The sequence below is a fragment of the Peromyscus eremicus genome, chromosome 15 (genome assembly GCF_949786415.1).
Source record: "Peromyscus eremicus chromosome 15, PerEre_H2_v1, whole genome shotgun sequence".
Lineage (NCBI taxonomy): Eukaryota > Metazoa > Chordata > Mammalia > Rodentia > Cricetidae > Peromyscus > Peromyscus eremicus.
The window spans coordinates 14432027-14449935 of NC_081431.1; the positions used below are offsets into that span (position 1 = coordinate 14432027).

At 38.7% G+C, this 17909-nt stretch overlaps 1 protein-coding gene across 5 annotated transcripts in view; it reads left to right on the plus strand.

Moving 5' to 3' along the window:
• Positions 1–17909, plus strand: part of Wdr26 (WD repeat domain 26) — a 43838-nt gene that overhangs the window by 1718 nt on the left and 24211 nt on the right. For 3 of the 5 annotated variants that reach the window (XR_009383331.1, XR_009383332.1, XM_059281104.1), the window contains exons 2-7: positions 454–553; positions 654–758; positions 6169–6305; positions 8723–8820; positions 9779–9935; positions 15730–15868. Coding sequence is in view for 2 of the 5 variants with exons in the window: in XM_059281104.1 (XP_059137087.1) it covers positions 454–553; positions 654–758; positions 6169–6305; positions 8723–8820; positions 9779–9935; positions 15730–15868 (736 nt within the window). In the remaining 3 variants the exon portion in view is untranslated. The remainder of the gene's footprint in view (positions 1–453; positions 554–653; positions 759–6168; positions 6306–8722; positions 8821–9778; positions 9936–15729; positions 15869–17909) is intronic. The other 2 variants (XR_009383333.1, XM_059281105.1) reach the window with 1 other exon arrangement.

Genomic DNA, 17909 nt, shown 5'->3' on the forward strand with positions numbered 1-17909 from the left:
TATGAAGAGAAAGGAAATGGTTTTTGATGCTGGATTTGTTTTAATTTTAAAGATTGACCTAGCAGAATTTCCATACAAGCAGAATATCTGGAAGGAAAGCTCTACCTAACACAGGCCATCTGTCATCTTGTAGTTTATCTTTCGAAATGCTGTGCCATAGATAGTTTCTAGATCCCAGTTTTTATTTGACCAGTTGGTTAGAGCACATTTTTAGAAATTGTGTATACTCCTTTAAACTGCTGAAACATTAAATGGCAGAAGTAGGAAGAACTGAATTATGGTTTCAAGAAAGATTTTTAACTTTAGATGTAGGTGGCATTTTAAATCGTTTATTTAGCCAAGTGCTCTAAAGGTGTTTTTTTTTTTCTTCATGAAGTTGTAGACACTAGTTTATTAGGAAGAGTCCATCCCTAAAGTTGGTCAGGTCTTTTTTACATTGTGTCTCTCCTGCAGCCAGACTGTTGACCTCCTCATGCAAGAGTCGGGATGTCGTTTAGAACATCCTTCTGCTACCAAATTCCGAAATCATGTCATGGAAGGAGACTGGGATAAGGTAAAGTAGGGCACACAGAGCTGTATGACTGCTACTAAAATTATGTATGTGATGGACATTTTGTGACATTTTTGCTTTTCTTTTACACCAATTTTTGCAGGCAGAAAATGACCTGAATGAACTAAAGCCTTTAGTGCATTCTCCTCATGCTATTGTGGTAAGAGGCGCACTTGAAATCTCTCAAACGTTGTTGGGAATAATTGTGGTAAATACACTTTCGTTCTTAGTTTCACATTTATGCTTATTTTAGGTTATTGATAACTATAGCATCCGATCTTAAGAGGCTTGAAAGTAAATTTTATGTAATTTATAAATAAGGATGAGTTGTTTATGGTTGTAAGCTATGAACTTTAAGTTTTTTATGTCATACTTAGTAAATGTGTCATTTGAAACTGTAATTTAAGCTCTATAAAAATGTAAACATCTTCCTGCTTTTAATGCTGTTAATAGGAGCCTTGTATTATTAGGGTCAAGGATAAATTATACTTTCATATTATTCAAAATACTGAATGTGTTTGTTGAAGAGAAAATATGTTTGGGTATGTGTATACTGTATAGCCTGAAGAAGCTGGTACATTATTTTTTGATCATTGGAATTACATAGTCAAGCCAAATTATTACTGTTGGTGTGCCTACCATTTTCTTTCATTCAAGTTATATGAATTGATAAGTGTCAAAGTTTGTATAATATGTGTCACTTTGAGGGGTTTAGGTGCAGATTTGACCATTGGACCCTGCTTACGATCTTTACTTTCTTATCCAAATCTGTTTAGTAGTTCACCCTGTTAACCTCCTTCATTAACCTTGATGGGTTTTGTTTTGTTTTGTTTTTTATGCGATGGGTTTTAATTCTTTAGGAAGTGATACATTGTTTTGTTTTGTTTTGAGCACTAGTGATTGGAAAGCATGAAGAATTGGCTGCTGGCTTATAGATTTCCAGCTGATTCACTTATTGTCAAAGGCAGTTTCCTGTCATTGGGGGAGGGAAAGAAGGAGACTAGGAAGTGGAGTAGGGAAGCCAGCTGTTTGTTAAATATTAGTAAGTGACCATTAGCATTTTGGTTGTTGTTTTTGTTTTGTTTTTTTAAATTGGGTCAAACATTAACCTTTTTTACCTTTGTCTATAAACTTAATAGAGCCATGTTTTTTTTTCTTTTAAAAAACCTTATTACAAAATCGTTTAAAAATTCTGTACAAAATATAATCTTAGAAAGTAGGCTTCAGGAAATTAAAGGTCTAAAGAAGTATGACAAACATGTAGTTAAATTCATGGTTCTGTTCTTTCCATAAATACCCAAAGTATTACACAATTTAAATGAGTACAAAGTTAAATGATTTAACTTAAACAAACAATTCCATAGAATAATTTAAAAATAAAAATGAGCTGAAGTAAGCATCCATATTTGAAGGGATTACATTTTTTTTTTTCAGGAAATACAAATTGTCCTCAATTGGTATGTCTGGGGTTTAAAACCTAAGTATATTTTAATTGAGCAGTTACTCACGAATTTTTGGCTCAGTCTGAATGAGCTAAAAAAGAATAAAATGACCAAAATAAGAATTGGGGTTTTTTGGTGGCTATGAAGAAATTTTTTTGTGGAGTATTCTGATGTAATTTCTTGGAGTATGTTTTCATTTTTTAAAGTTTATCCAAATTATATGTATACTCTAATAGCCAAAAATTTAATGGATTCACTTCTTTTAAAAATTTATTCATAATAATTTTGAGACTTCTGCTTGGACTTAGATTATGACTCATTAGAAACTTCAATAGAAGCAACATGTAAATTGAAGAAAGATAGTTATAGATAATAAGGAGGAATCCTTTCTTTTTACAGCCTGTTGAGTCTGTAGACCATTCTAGGATCTAATAAAAGATGAAGATTAGATCTCTGGCTGAGGCTCACACCATCAAACTGTTTAGAAACAGTATTTATACAAAGAAAGGGGTTCCACTTCTGTCTCCATAAGCATTGATGAGTCAGTTGCTTTAGAAGATGGAGTTCAGCAGTTATTGAAGCCACTCTCCTCCTTTCTAATATCATTTATTTCTTCCCAACTTCATTGCTAGAAGTTGAAATTTGTAATAATGTCTTAGAAGACAACTGTATGGGTTTTTAACATAATTACTTCCTTTCCACCCAGACACTTGATGACAGTACAGTCTCCAACTGCACATTATTTCCATTGGCGGGAATGAAAGCCAGCGCCTTCTCTGGCTTAGCGAGTGCTCTGCCACTGAGCTGCATCGCTAGCCTTGAGACTGGACTTTATTTTTAAAATCTGAATGTTATTATTGATCTAGTTTACTTCCCTCACTTTCTCCCTGTCCCCCACGCTTTAAAATCGTTTCCAGTCTAATGATACTCAGAATAGCAGATGTTGTGAGCTTTTTGGATGCTGAAGTCATGAATCAACATTTTTCAGTTTGAGTTGATAATGCCATGTCTGAGAATCTGGATGGGCATTTGAGACCAAGAACAGAAAATTGTTATATGATTACAAAGTCTCATTGTTTTGTTTTTTAATGTAATAGAAATAATTTTAACAAAAAGGGCAAATAAGAACTTGACATACAAAAATTAACTCATAAAGTCAAATAAAAACTTTGAGATCCTTAGATTAAATATAACATATTTCTCCTTTCCTTGGAATCAGGATTTAATTGGCAAAATTTGCTTATAATATTATTTTAGAGTTAAAGCCATCACAAAATTAGGAGATTGCCCTCAATAACCAGGCTCCATGGATACTATTATTTGAGTTTTTCTTCAATGTTAAAATTCAGTCTGATAATGTGGGAAAAAGAACAGTGATTCAGATATTGGGTAAGATGGGGGAGGTGTCCAAGAAGAAATTTCAATTTCACGTTTTTGTTAGATTTTAAAAGAGAAGAAAATACTGCTGGGCGAGAGGCATCAGAGAGCTGAAGTGTCTGATAGAGGTCTAATTGGAAAAACTCAAGGAGGGTGTTTTTTCCTCATCCCTTTTCTTGCCCTCTGGCTCTTTCAGAAGTTTCTGATCTTGAAAAGACAGAAAAGAAGATCCTTCTTGTCGAAGCAAGCCTCAGTATTGCCTAATTTTTAACTTTCTCAAGAATGAACATCATTTGTGCATTAAAAGGTCTTTATTTTCTTGAGATTATATTAATTTTGAGCTTTAAATTTAGAAAGGGAAACTACATTTTCCTTGTTACTGTGTGTCAGACACTTAGCTGAGTTTCAGATGGCTAAACATTTCTTCCTCGAACTCCAGTTGCATTTGTCCAGTAGCACATTAGCTGCGGTGCACTAGGCCAAGCTTTGACACCCATTTGAGGGTGTTCCTTGTCGTCCTCATTCGGATGAAATGACTCATAAAAATGTCCTTGTATTGATTTTACAGCATCCCCGTATATACAGGAATATGTGTTTGTGTTGGCTTTGCTCAAAGCTCTAGTCTGCTTCCTTTTTTATCCTGCCTCATCTTTACCCATAGAATACAATAACATGTTCTGCCAGAGTCTTGGTGAGAGAGTAAGGGAGAAATAGCATTGGGCACTGACCCTCTGCACACAGGGTCTAGGGAGGGAGAGGGAGAGGGCCTTACGATTAATAGTAAACGAGCAAAGACTTGCCTGGAATTAAAAGGAAAAAAATGTTTTCCAAATTCCCAATTGCTGAGAAAATTTAGTGAGGAAATGAAATCAGTACTGACTAGTTGCGTGTGGCATGGCTTAAGTTTGACTTAAAAATACACTAAATTATGAAACCAACAGAGTGTTGATAACATAGGAGCTTCATTTTGTGAAATTAAACATTTTTTCAGAAGATGGAGACAGTGGCCTAATAACTTCACATATAAGACCCCCCTCCCTTTTAAGACTTTCAAATTTAATTTTGGGGTTTTGTCACTTGAACTTCAAAGTATTTTTTACTTGACATATAAAAATAAACTTAAGTATACATATACAACAAACATGCTTTTCAAAGCATTTTGCTAATTAGTCTGTTTCTGAAACTGATTACATTAGTCTAACCTTATGTGTAAAATTGGTAAGTGCAATTTTCCTAGCTACAGGAATATGTTTCAGTTTCAAAAGTTTTTTTGTTTTTGTTTTTTTTGTCTTACCTAAAGTTTTAAGATTAGATTACCAAACAGAAGTAACAGGTCTCACAACAGATAAGTTTAAATAGTTGTCTGGTTTATATAAGAGGGTTTAAATAAACTTGTAGTTGACACACAGTAGAATAATAATAATAATAATAATAATAATAGTATAATAATATAATTATTATATTTAATACTATAATATCTTATAGATACTACTTAATATAAAATCTTACAAAGCAGTTCATTACGCTCTTTAATTCTGTTGTTACATGGCAATTTTGGTGCACCATTTTGTAACAACTCTTTTTAAGTGGACTTAGCTCGTTCACATTCCATGGAACTTCTAAATGTAATGAACGTTTTCTGTCCTTGTGCTTCCTGAAGCACAAGGAACGATTTTGAAAGAGTCCTCCAAACAGTGGTCATCCGTTAAGCTTCAGGTTGAGAAGACACTCTAGATAGATAGTAGATACTGCTCTTGTCTAGTGGAGAAACTGCTAGGGTTGGGATCATCGTTTTCAAGTTTAGAGCAAGATGATATGTAACATTAAAAATGTTAAAACCAAACATTTCCTGTAGGAATAAATGGGAAAGTGTCTCATAACTGAAAAGTGCTTTATCCTTGTGGGCAAATAATAAATAATATTTATCTGTGCTTCATTGCTAAACACATTAATGAGCAGATGATTACAGATATACAGACGTAGTAGATACTGAACCTTCCTAAAGGCCAGTAAACCCAAGCTTCTCTTGTGAGCATCTCTTTACAACTGCAGAGAGGGCAGGTGAGCGTGTGCTCCCCCAGTTTGGTCACAGGATCTCCAAACTCTTGCACATCAACCTCCAGTGTGCATCTGTTGGAAAGCCGAAATCTGGCACTTTCCTACTTGACCTAGTGACTTTAGTTCTGCCTTCCAGTCACCTTAGTTTTCTGTCACATTGTGGCTTTTTTGTTTTGTTTGGGGTTTTTGTTGTTTCTTGTTTGTTTGTTTTGCGGTACTAGAATCAAATCCAGATCTCTACATACTACACAAGCCTTATACAACTGAGCTATACCCCTACTACATCATGGCTTTCAAATAACTCTTCCATTAACTGGGATTTTTTTTTTGCCAGTGTTTTCAAAGCTTACTGTATAAGACCTCTTTTTGCCCTATTAATATAGTCAGAAATTTTAAAAAGCAAATTTGGAATTCTTGGAATAGTTTTAAATGTTGATACATAAAAATCTAAGGAAATGTAAGAGCAGAATTCATTTGTGTTTTTTTTCTTATGTTCATAATGCCTCAGTCACTAATGGTCCTGACTGGAGAGTTTTCAACAGTTTTATTAATATGTAGACTTGAGCAGTCATTTAACCTACTATGACTCGTAAAACAAAATATCTTGAGTCATCTTGAAGCTTTATAAAATTATTTTCAAGAGGCATAGTAGAATGGTCTCTACTGTTCTGTTTAGGCACAAACATTTTCTGAAACTTCCATCAACTTTTTTCCCCTGACTGCTGCTTTCTGTCATGTCAGAGGATGAAGTTTTTGCTGCTGCAGCAGAAGTACCTGGAATACCTGGAGGATGGCAAGGTCCTGGAGGCACTTCAGGTTCTCCGCTGTGAACTGACGCCACTGAAATACAATACAGAGCGCATTCATGTTCTTAGTGGGTAAGGAAGTGGGGTTCTTAGACTCCAGATTCATGAAGGGGCTGTTATTTTTATAGAAATGTACTGTTGGTCAAAGTTAGAGAAAGTACCTGGATATTGCTAAATTCGTAGTTCTGGATCAATTCACTTATGTGTGCACAAGCTATTCAGCTATCTGTATTGAGATTGGAGAGCCGGGCGGTGGTGGCACATTCCTTTAATCCCAGCACTCGGAGTTAGAGGCAGGCGGATCTCTTGAGTTTGAGGCCAACTTGATCTATAGAGCGAGCTCCAGAACAGCCAGGAAACCTGTCTAGAAAAAACAGACAAGCAAAAAAACAACAAAAGGCCAGGTGGTGGTGGTGCACACCTTTAATCCCAGCACTTGGGAGCCAGAGCCAGGCAGATCTCTGTGAGTTTGAGGCCAGCCTGGTCTACAGAGCGAGATGCAGGACAGGAACCAAAAAACTACACAGAGAAACCCTGTCTGGAAAATTGGAAAAAAAAAAAAAAAAAGATTTGAGATACTTAACAGGTGAAAGGGAGAAGAAATCCATATAGCCAATGAGATATTACTTCAAAATCTACTCACACACAAAAAAAAAAAAAAAGAAAGAAAGAAGGAAAGAAGAGAAGACTTCCTGGCTTTGGGTCACAGCAAGCAATGAAGGGCATACAAGTGTTCTGCTTACAGAATCATCAGTTGCTTAACTGTTAGCATGCTGCTTATTCTTCTGTTGCCTTGATCTGTATGTCTACCTATTTAGAAGCATGGTCTCATTACATATCCTTGGCTAGGCTGGAACTCGCTATGTAGACCAGGATGGCCTAAAATTTGTAAGAAATGTATAACTGGGCGATGGTGGCACATGCCTTTAATCCCAGCATTCAGGAGGTAGAGAGGCAGGCTTATATTAAAAGAGCCTTGACCTACAGAGCCCTCTCACTGGTTCCCCAAAATTATTTTAGAGACAAAGTATTCCTAATACCCAGTTTTTTTGGAGGCTTGTTAAATATAATTACACTTTCTAAAAAGTTTTTTCATTAACCAAATGCTACATCCATACTACATAGTAAGAAGGCAGGTACTCTGCTGTTTACTTAGACTCTGTGATCCTTTTTTTAGTTGAGGAAGGGAAGGGCATTGACTGGTATCAGAGAGGTGTTGGTGCCTTACCTGTGCAGCAGGGAGCAGAGGGAGTACTTCGTTTTGCCTAATTGTCTTTTATATAAGTGACAAGAAAGGTATATTTGGCAGAGCTCCCAGGAGAGGTACCTGCCAGATCTCACCTCCGAGTTGAATAGGGCCTGTACTTGTTTTGTTCCACCCTGTTCCCTGAGAAAAGCCAGGTTAGAGGTGTGCTCCCTGCAGGAGGCTGTCATACATTCCCCAGAGTTGAGGGACTTCAGCAGTTATGCCGCTGTCTGTACCTGGTGGGCAGGAAGGCTGGGGCTCCAGGCATATGTAGCCCTGCCTGACTGTGTGCGTGGTTGCTGGGTACTTAACTCAGGTCCTTATGCCAAGCAAGCATTGTTATCCACTAAAACATTTTCTCAGCCCCTGAGTTGTTTTGACTTTTGATTTTAGTACTTACATCGCTAGAGAAGCTGTGACCTCAGCTCAGTTGTGAAGAACAGGTGTACAGCTAGAACGCCTGGGTTTCTGGGTTTCTGTATTGCCTACCTTCTCTTAGAACTACTTCCTAAGCTTTCTGTGTCTCCAGTTTTTGCTTTATGTAATAGAATAAGAGTGTTTGCTTCATACAGGGTAGTTATGGACATTCAGTGAAGCATGTGCTGAGGATTTGGAACATAACTTGGCACAAAGTAAGCTACATATATTTTTTTGGTTTTTCGAGACAGGGTTTCTCTGTGTAGCTTTGCGCCTTTCCTGGGACTCACTTGGTAGCCCAGGCTGGGCTCGAACTCACAGAGATCCGCCTGGCTCTGCCTCCCGAGTGCTGGGATTAAAGGTGTGCGCCACCACCGCCCGGCTGTAAGCTACATATATTATAACAGTAGAAGGGAGTAATCTTATAATTGCAATGATAATATTGTGTATTTATGTAATATTCTATTGCCTTTTAATAATTTTATGAAGGCACCGGATTAGATTCACTGTAAAAAAATGTTTTTCTTGATTTGTGTAAGCAAGAACTTGATTGTGAAAATGCATCAATTGTTTTTCTTTTTTTTTTTTTTTTTTTTTTTTTTTTTTTTTTTTTTTTTCCGAGACAGGGTTTCTCTGTGTAGCTTTGCGCCTTTCCTGGAACTCACTTGGTAGCCCAGGCTGGCCTCGAACTCACAGAGATCCGCCTGGCTCTGCCTCCCGAGTGCTGGGATTAAAGGCGTGCGCCACCACCGCCCGGCCGCATCAATTGTTTTTCAATGATATTTCAAAGAAAAAGGTTTGAGATTTGTTGCTTACTCTATTGTAGGTATCTAATGTGTAGCCATGCGGAAGACCTACGGGCAAAAGCTGAATGGGAAGGCAAGGGAACAGCTTCCCGCTCCAAACTACTGGACAAGCTTCAGAGTAAGAGTCCTTTTTGATGTGTATTTCCTCTTGGATTGGAAGTAGGTAATATAGAGCAAATAGGAAGCTCATACCTAGATGCACTTTCTCTGAGTTTTTGTGCAAGAAGGAGTTCATTAAAGAGCCCTTTACACCAAAGATTCTCACGCTCACCAGATGTGACCTGGAGTCAGTGTGGAGGTGCTGGACTCAGCATTCTCCTTACTTACGTTTGTATTCTTTAGTGATGCTCTTAAGATTTTCTTTGGATGAAAAGGTCCATGACTAGAGAAACAAATGAACCCCAGCTTCAAATCATATGCATTTTACAGTTTCCACTCTTTGTTTAATGGGGACTGGATTTCTTTAGGTAGATTGTTTTATGCTTCTCCTAGCTGTGTCAGATCATTTTCAAGTTGTGTTGGGGGCGTGTGATTGCATTTTTACCATATCTTTATATAAAATACCTCCTTTCTATTCAAATCATGCTGTTATATCATGTTGCAGCGAGAGTGGAAATCTCATACCTGGAAGAAATGTAAAGCATAAGAGGATTGGAAAGTTTGTACTGATGTCTAGTCTCTGAGTTTCCTCAGTAGCTGTGGCATTAGTAGCCTCAGGGTTTTTGTTAAGTGAAGATTTATCTTATACTGATCGTCTACTGATACATAATCATCATTGGATTCTCTGTCATCTTCCTTTTACGTTTGTAGTGTGTAGTTTCTGTATGTGGTGTTAGTCCCCCAGAAACTCCACCTACAGGATACAGCCAGTATATTCCTTCCTAGTGGAGATAGCACTGGAACCTTTGAAAATCCTCCTAAGACTTGCTCATGTCATTTCCCTAGAGCTTGTCTATGCGAAGGGAACGGTAGTCCTGAGGTGAGAGGGACAGGAGAAGAGGAGTGCAATGTCTTCAATGAAAGTTTACAGTTTGTTGTCATCTTTATTTCTCTTTTTAAAATGTCTTCCATTAAAGCCTATTTACCACCATCAGTGATGCTTCCCCCACGGCGTTTACAGACTCTCCTGCGGCAGGCGGTGGAGCTGCAGAGGGACCGGTGCCTCTACCACAACACCAAACTTGACAGTAACCTAGATTCTGTGTCTCTGCTGATAGATCATGTTTGTAGTAGGTAAGAGGAACGTTTCCTACGTTTTCAACATGTTAGCATTGTACAGAGGGAATTAGGAACTGTACTGGAACATTTTCTGTGGTTTCTTTGTGAAGCTATGTAACAGCCAATTTTTCATTTTCTTATCTGGATTTGGTTAGTTATTTTCTATGTCCAGCAGTTGAACTATGTACCGAGTTATTCTCTGCATATAAAAATCATTGAAATACTTTTTGCTTAGTGAAAGTTCTGGTTTTGTAAAAGAACAGCTTCAAAAATGGTTAGAATAATAGGCATTAACTATGTTTATTTTTTACAAAACCATGCAAATAATTGAAGTTGGACAAATTCAAGCTTGTCTTTTGGTATTGGATAATTTTTAGTAAAAATTTCCCTTCTATTTTAATAATGCTCTCCAAAATTAAACCATAACTTTAAATTTAAAATACCAAGATAGAAATTGTGAACCCTTTCAAACTCCAGGAAAGAAATGATTTGGTTCTGACCAGGCCAACACCAAAAGCAGGCTGCTGTCATGCACATGCTCCATTCCTTCTGCTGTCATTCACTGAAGAATTAATGAAAGTGATGAATTTCAGAAATGAAAGACAGAAGTGTATGTGTTAGTCAATAAGGAGCTTTTGAGTAACCATAAATACTATGCACATAGCTAGATACTGGTTTAAAGTAATAATTAAGGATTATATATTTATTTTTAAAATTTTATTTGTATTTTGTATATGAGTGCTCTGCATGTACACCTGCATGCCAGAAGAGGGCATCAGATCCTATTATAGATGGTTGTGAGCCACCGTATGGTTGCTGGGAATTGGACTCAGGACCTCTGGAAGAGCAACCAGTGCTCTTATCTGCCAAGCCATCTTTCCAGCCCCTTGAGGTGTGTTTAAACCAGGTGTTTTACTTTGTTTTTTATTTTGCCAGTGCTAGAAATAGCACATAGGTCCTTCCTAATGCTGTCAGAAATTGTACCACTGAGCTAGGTCCCCAGCCCGAGAATCTGCCTGTGTAGTGTTGCGTCATCACTCACTGTACTTGCAAGAAGAAAGATTTGTCTGAGCTATTGGCCTGTAAAGCGATGCTCTTCTTGAAGTATTGGCTGCTGACTTGGTGTGAGTTACTGCTCTGCTAGGATGTGATTAGTGATCCTTTCTCCTCAGCTCCGTTCGCTCCTTGGCACTGCTCTTTGACTTGTTTGGGAGAATTTTGAGAGCTTTTTGTCTAAATTGGGTGGGGGTGGGGGGATAATACATTAAAAGGACTCTATTGTCAGTCCTTGTTTCATAGCTCCTTTAGGAGGTTGTTAAAATTAAGGCACTTGTAGACCAATGTCTCTTCGTGGCTCATAAATTCATTTCTGTTGGGGACATTGAAAGGTACAGTGCCATAAGTGTCAGAAAGTAAGAGCCTTTCCTTCCTGTGGTAACAAAAACCCATGAGAAAGAGGATTTTTTTTCCCCTGTATACTCTTTAATTCCCGATATCACTATCTGTGGAACTAATATATAGCAAAGACATAGTCTACCCTTTCCATTCTTCACCTCGGGTGGGGTGCTCACTAGCCATGTAGAAAGCGCTCTGACATGTTGCTAGAACTGAAAGACTTGCTCTTCAAAAGTAATTGTTCCTTCTTAATGATTAAAAAAAATGCACAAATGGTACACAGACATACTTGCAGGCAAAACACCCATCCAGATAAAAATCAGTTAAACAACAGCATTGTGCCTCCTGTTTGCCACCTCCCTCCTTCAAAGGTAGCTTCTCAGGTCCTTCCCTGTTGTGTGATTCTTTGTCTGTGTCCTTATTTTTCTTCACCAGATTCCTATACTGTCAGTGCTGATGTTGGTGAGGAACAGTCTTTTTGTCTGTTTAAGTTAGCAGCTGCTCTCCAGTTTATCTTGAGCTCTCTATAGTATTATAGTATGATAGCTTTCTCTAACTATTTCCGACTCTAGACTGATGTTCTGACCCCTCCCAGGGCTCCTTCTCCATCTGTCCTTTAATAGTATGTTCCAGGTTCCTTCTTTCCTCATTTCTTCTATAGGTTAGACTTCCACGAATCTAGTGCTTCCTGGAAATAGGCCAGAGCCTCAGTCTTTCTCTCCTGAGCCTTAGACCTGAGTACAGTGTGCCTCTTGCTCTAGTTAAACATAACAGATCCAGATAGATTTTCTCTGCCTCTTACTCAGGCCTGCTAATCTTGTTTGTTTGTTTTTTTACACTTGAGTTCTGTTTTATTACTTTTTCTTTTTCACATGTATGATATTTGTGCTTGAGTGTATGTGTTTTCACATGTGTGTGGGTACACATGTACTTGTGGTACATCTGAGTGGAGGCCCAAGGTTGATACTGGAAATCTTCCTCAGTTGTTCTTCCACTTTATTCTTTCAAGACAGGGTCTCTAGATGAACCTGGGGCTCATCAATCCCAGCAAGTCTCTAGCCAGTTTGCTCCAGGGATCCTGTCTCCACCTTCAGAGGCTGGAATTACAGGCGGGTTACCATGTCCACCTGCCATTTACATGGGGTTCAGGCATCTGAACTTTCCATCTTCTTGCTTGCAGGAACTTAAGCTGCTAAGCCCTCCTCCCATCCCTGCATTTCTTATCTCAGGGAGGTTCTACCTACCCCAGTTCACCAAGCCGGAAACCAGGAGCCGTCCCCAGCTGTTCATTCTGAGAGTGTACCACCAGGCATTTACTCAGTAAGCTGTCCCTTCATTGCCAGACTGGAAGATAGAGCCTGGATTTAATTCCTTAAGTTGTAGCTGGAGGTCTTAAAAAAAAAAAAAAAAAAAAAAAGTTGATCATTTTTAACCATCTGCTTTAGTTTCTTCTAGAAACTAGATTTTTTTGTTTTGTTTTTTGTTGTTGTTTGTTTTTTTGGGTTTTTTTTTTTTTTTCCCCAAGACAGGGTTTCTCTGTGTAGCTTTGCGCCTTTCCTGGATCTCACTCCATAGACCAGGCTGGCCTTGAACTCACAAAGATTCGCCTGGCTCTGCCTCCCGGCTAGAAACTAGATTTTAGCATTGGAGCTAGAAAGATATTTTCTGAAATTAAATGTAAGCATACTATCCATTCTTTCCTCTCTGGAAAGTAGAGAACTGATTATGAATAACTGAGTTATGAATTTGAAAAACACATATAAACACTGAATAGTTTTTATTAGATTGTACACAATTGTTTATCAGCTAGTGTGCACATAGTTTTGGTTAAATGTGACCAGTAAAGGAAGTTTTGGTTAAATGTGACCAGTAAAGGACAATTTTTTTTTTCCCAAGAGAATTTTCTGGACTTTTTTACACCGATAACCAATGGAAGTATGTTTTCATATGCTGCTTTTATAATTTTTTAGTACAGGATTTTTATAAAATATTTGTAGACACAATTTAAAGATTGAGTTTGGTCAAAATGCTACATTTACTGTTTTCTTTCACACCTTCCTGGTTTTTAATACCATCTTAAGTTTTAAAATCATTTTAAAGCATAGACATCAACCATCACTTATGTATCTGAAAAAGGCTGTTAATAAATTTTCACGTTACTGTAGTCTTCATTTTTAATTTTTTTTTAGATTTTATGTGTATGAATGTTGTGCCTTCGTGCCTTGTGTGCATGCCTGTTGTCCACAGAGCCCCGAAGAGGACGCTGTGTGCGTGCGTGTTGTCCACAGAGCCCCGAAGAGGGCGCTGTCCTTCCTAGAGCTGGCGTTGGGTGAGCTGCTGAATGGGCGCTTCTTTAAGAGCAGCAAGTGCTCTCCAGCACTGAGCCGTCTCGCCAGCCCCACCTTAGTCTTAGTAAAGGATGAAAAGATAATTTTAAAGTGACTGATAGCTGTGAATAGACTAAATGGCTTATGCCCTGTAATTTTGAGTCAGTCCTCACTTAAAGTTTATTTGTTAATCTAAATGAATCTTTCTACTGTGATCAGCTTTAGGCATATGAAATTTTTATTGAAATTTTATTAGTCTTTGAAAAATATTATTTAAAGTTGACATTTGGAAAGGTAATTCAGTCAGTTTTAGGTTCAAATTTTAGTTCAGTTCACAGTTTTCTGAAAATCTGATAAGATACTGGCTTATGAGGTTGTTAAAATTTCTCTTGTCAAATGAGTTTCAAGAATTAGTATTCTGGAGGCTGGAGCAGTGGCTCAGCAGTTAAGAGTAGTTGTTCTTGAGGAGGACCCAGATTTGGTTCCCAGCACCCCCATGGCTGACAGGTGTCTGTCTCTGCAGTTCCAGGGGTCCAGCTCCCTCTTGTGGCCATATGGACACATTACAACACAAGTGGTGTACAGACAAAATGCAAGCCAAACACCCACATACGTAAGAAAAACAGAATGTAAAACACCATCCTGTGGAAAGTGCTTCATAAAACACAGTTATGCATGATTTTGGTTCACAGTAAAATAACAGTTTAATATTAAAGCAATTCTTAGTTAAGTAATCTAAAAGTTTAAAACTGCCGAGTATTCCTGCTAAGGTAATTGCAGCCTGTCAGGCTGGAGAGTTGACAGTACACTCCTTTCCTCTGTGAATGCTGGTGCACACTTTTTTTGTGTTGGGGGCACAAGGTCTTGCTGTGTTGCCCATGCTGGTTTCAGGCTCTTGGGCTCAATCGGTGTTCCTTCGAGAACTCCACAGGTTCTGAGACTATGGGCTCACTCCAGTGTGCTGGGCTCACTCCAGTGTGCTGGGCTTTTACTACTTATTGGTTGAGAAAAAAATAGAGAAGACTGTTGAAGTCTTTTGAAGATAAAGTTTTAAAGTGTGATTAGGCAAGATCATGCCTGCCTGCCTATTAATCGAATACTTGGAAGACTCAGCCTGGGCTACAGTAGTGAGAACCAGTCTCAAAACAGGGCAGAGGGCTGGAGAGATGGCCAGCAGTTAAGAGAGCACTTGGTATTTTTGCAGAGGACCTGAGTTTGGTTCCCAGCACTCACATGGTGGCTCACAACTGTCTGTAACTCCAGTTCCAGGGAATCTTAACACCCTCTTGGCCTTCACATGGTACATGAGGCACACATACGGTGCACATACGTGTATGTAGGCAAAGCACTCAGAGCACATTCTTTGCAGGAGTAGTTTTACTCCTTCCGTCATGTTTGTCCCAGGAATTGAACTTGGGTCGTCAGGCTTGACAGCAGGCACTGTACCCAGTGAGCCATCTTGCTCGTTCTCATCGTTTACTATGAGTGTGTTCATGTGTGTCATAGCGCATGTGTGTCACCACGCATGTGTGGAGGCAGAGGCAACTTGAGAAGTAAGTGCTCTCCACTGTTGGAGGGATGGATGTCAGCTGATCCGCAAGCACTTGGACCCTTTGGGCCATCTCACTGGCTCCCCGTTTTTGTCGGACCAAAGCTTTTAGTAATAGCTTAACTGATTTTATATGCTTGGAGATACTGCATTATTTCTTATTCCTTGTAGAACAGCCAACTAATGCCATTCATTTATAAAGTGGGTAAGCGTAATTCCTGAATAATAATTATTTATATGAATTGCCTTAATCAGACCAGATAGCCTTCAGAAGGCAGCAAAAAAGGAAGAAAACTTCAGGTTGAAATAGATTTTATATTACAGATTTTCACTAAAGTTGACTTGAACAAAAAGTACATGATGTCATAATGTTTTAATTTTCAATATATCAAAATAAATTTGATTCTTGAGAATTGTAAATACTTTCATATTTATACTTGAGAACTCCAAAAGGAGTTCTACCAGTTGTTAAATGCCCTTCTTTTTATTGTTAACAATGCTTTGAAAGAGTAATTATGTGTGGATTTGTTTGTTTTAGGAGACAGTTCCCCTGTTACACTCAGCAGATACTTACGGAGCATTGTAATGAAGTGTGGTTCTGTAAATTCTCTAATGATGGCACTAAGCTAGCAACAGGATCAAAGGACACCACAGTTATCATATGGCAAGTTGATCCGGTATGTATTCCTGGATGTGTCCTTAGATTGCAGAAAGGTCTATTTTTTTTTTCAAGATTTATTTATTTTATGTGTGTTGTAACATGAATCTTAAAAGGTCTTATTAATTAAAAAAAAACCTGGAGCCAGGTATTGGGTTGAACGCTGAAAGGTCAGAGAAACAGAACAAGCCACAGCCACAGCCACCTCACCTCGCCAATTCCTCAGCTGATGCTGTTTTCTCAGACTGGAAGCCTCTTGAATCCTCATCCAAATGGATCTCAGCTGAACTGCTGCTAAAAGCCTAAAAGCTTAACCAGCTCTAGTTCCTGGTTTTCACGCCTTATGTACCTTTCTGCTTTCTGCCATTGCTTCCTGGGACTAAAGGTGTGAGTCACCATGCCTGGCTGTTTCCAGTGTGGCTTTGAACTCACAGAGATCCAGACGGATCTCTGCCTCCCAAGTGGTAGGATTAAATGCGTGTGTGCCACCATTTTCTGGCTTCTGTGTCTATCTAGTGCCTGTTCTGTTCTCTGACCCCAGGTAAGTTTATTAGGGTACATGATGTATTGGGGAACACAATATCACCACAGTGTGTGTTGCCAGCATATGTGTGTATGCGCATTTTGTGTGCGCCTCTCCTGCACAGGACTGAGGAGTGCATCTGATTCAGGGTGATAGATGGTTTGAGCCACAGTGTAGGAGCTAGCAGTCAAACCCAGTCCTCTTATTTTTGAATCTTAACTCACTGGTTACCTTTTTGGTTTTTCAGGACAGGGTTTCTCTGAGTAGCCCTGCCTGTCCTGGAACTCATTCTGTAGACCAGGCTGGCTTTATAAACTCCGAGATCCACCTGCCTCTGCCTCCCGAGTGCTGGGATTAAAGGCGTGCACCACCACTGCCCATCTGCTTACCTATTCTTAGTATACATATGTATAACTAGTTGTCTTCTGCAAATGCCTTTTTGGTCATGTCTGTCACTTAATTTTTATTCATTCATTCATTTATCTATCTACCTATTTATTTATTTATTTTTGAGGCAGGTTCTTTACTCCATTTCCCAGGCTGGTCTGGAACTCAAATCTCTCCTGGTCAGCCAGCCTTCCTGAACACTGGGCACATAGAGATGTATCATTGTATCTGACCATGCTGATCACTTTTTTCTATGCTTTTTTCCTCTGTGTTTTTTTATATGTTTGTAGCTTAGTATTATCCTAGTTGTTCCGTGTTTGTGCTCGAGATTGTGCTAAGTTCTTGTGCATTCTTTAATCCTCTGAATGACTGAGGGGCTCAAATCTCTCGTATTGAGATGATGATACTGGGCTGGAAGTGTTAAGTGCCAAGTATAATTTGTGGAATTCATGTGCAGTCTGCCTGGTTTTCCCCAGTAATAATATTTGAAAATTAATTGCGTGTGGATTTTAAGTGTTAAATTTTCTCTAATCAGAATTGTTGCCGGGTGGTGGTGGCACACGCCTTTAATCCCAGCACTCAGGAGGAAGAGCCAGGCGGATCTCTGTGAGTTTGAGGCCAGCCTGGGCTACCAAGTGAGTTCCAGGAAAGGCACAGAGCTACACAGAGAAACACTATTTCGAAAAACAAAACAACAACAAAACAGAATTGTTTTATCACTAGCTAACCTACAGATATGTAGAACTAAGCGTGTTCATTTCTTTTAACCAGTTGAACATTTGTACTAGTCAAAAAGAGCATGACTCCAAATAGATTAAGGAACTACACTTGTTTTAGGAGCCGTTCACCTAAGATCTAAAGTAAGTAAAACTTGGTTTAGAGCTAAAACACGGCTTTGGCCTCTGGATATATATACTGTCCCAAAGTAGAACAACAGATTAGTCTTAGGAGCCAATATGATGGTTCAGTGGGTGAAGAAAGTATGTGCTTTGCCAACCTGGAGACCTGATTTTGTTCTCTAGGACCTACATAAAGGTGGAAAGTAATGACTCCACAAGGTTATCCTGATGTGTGGGCCATGGCACGTGAGCCCACACACAAGTATCATGCCCATACAACATACATAACAAATAATCCATAGAAGGAAAAA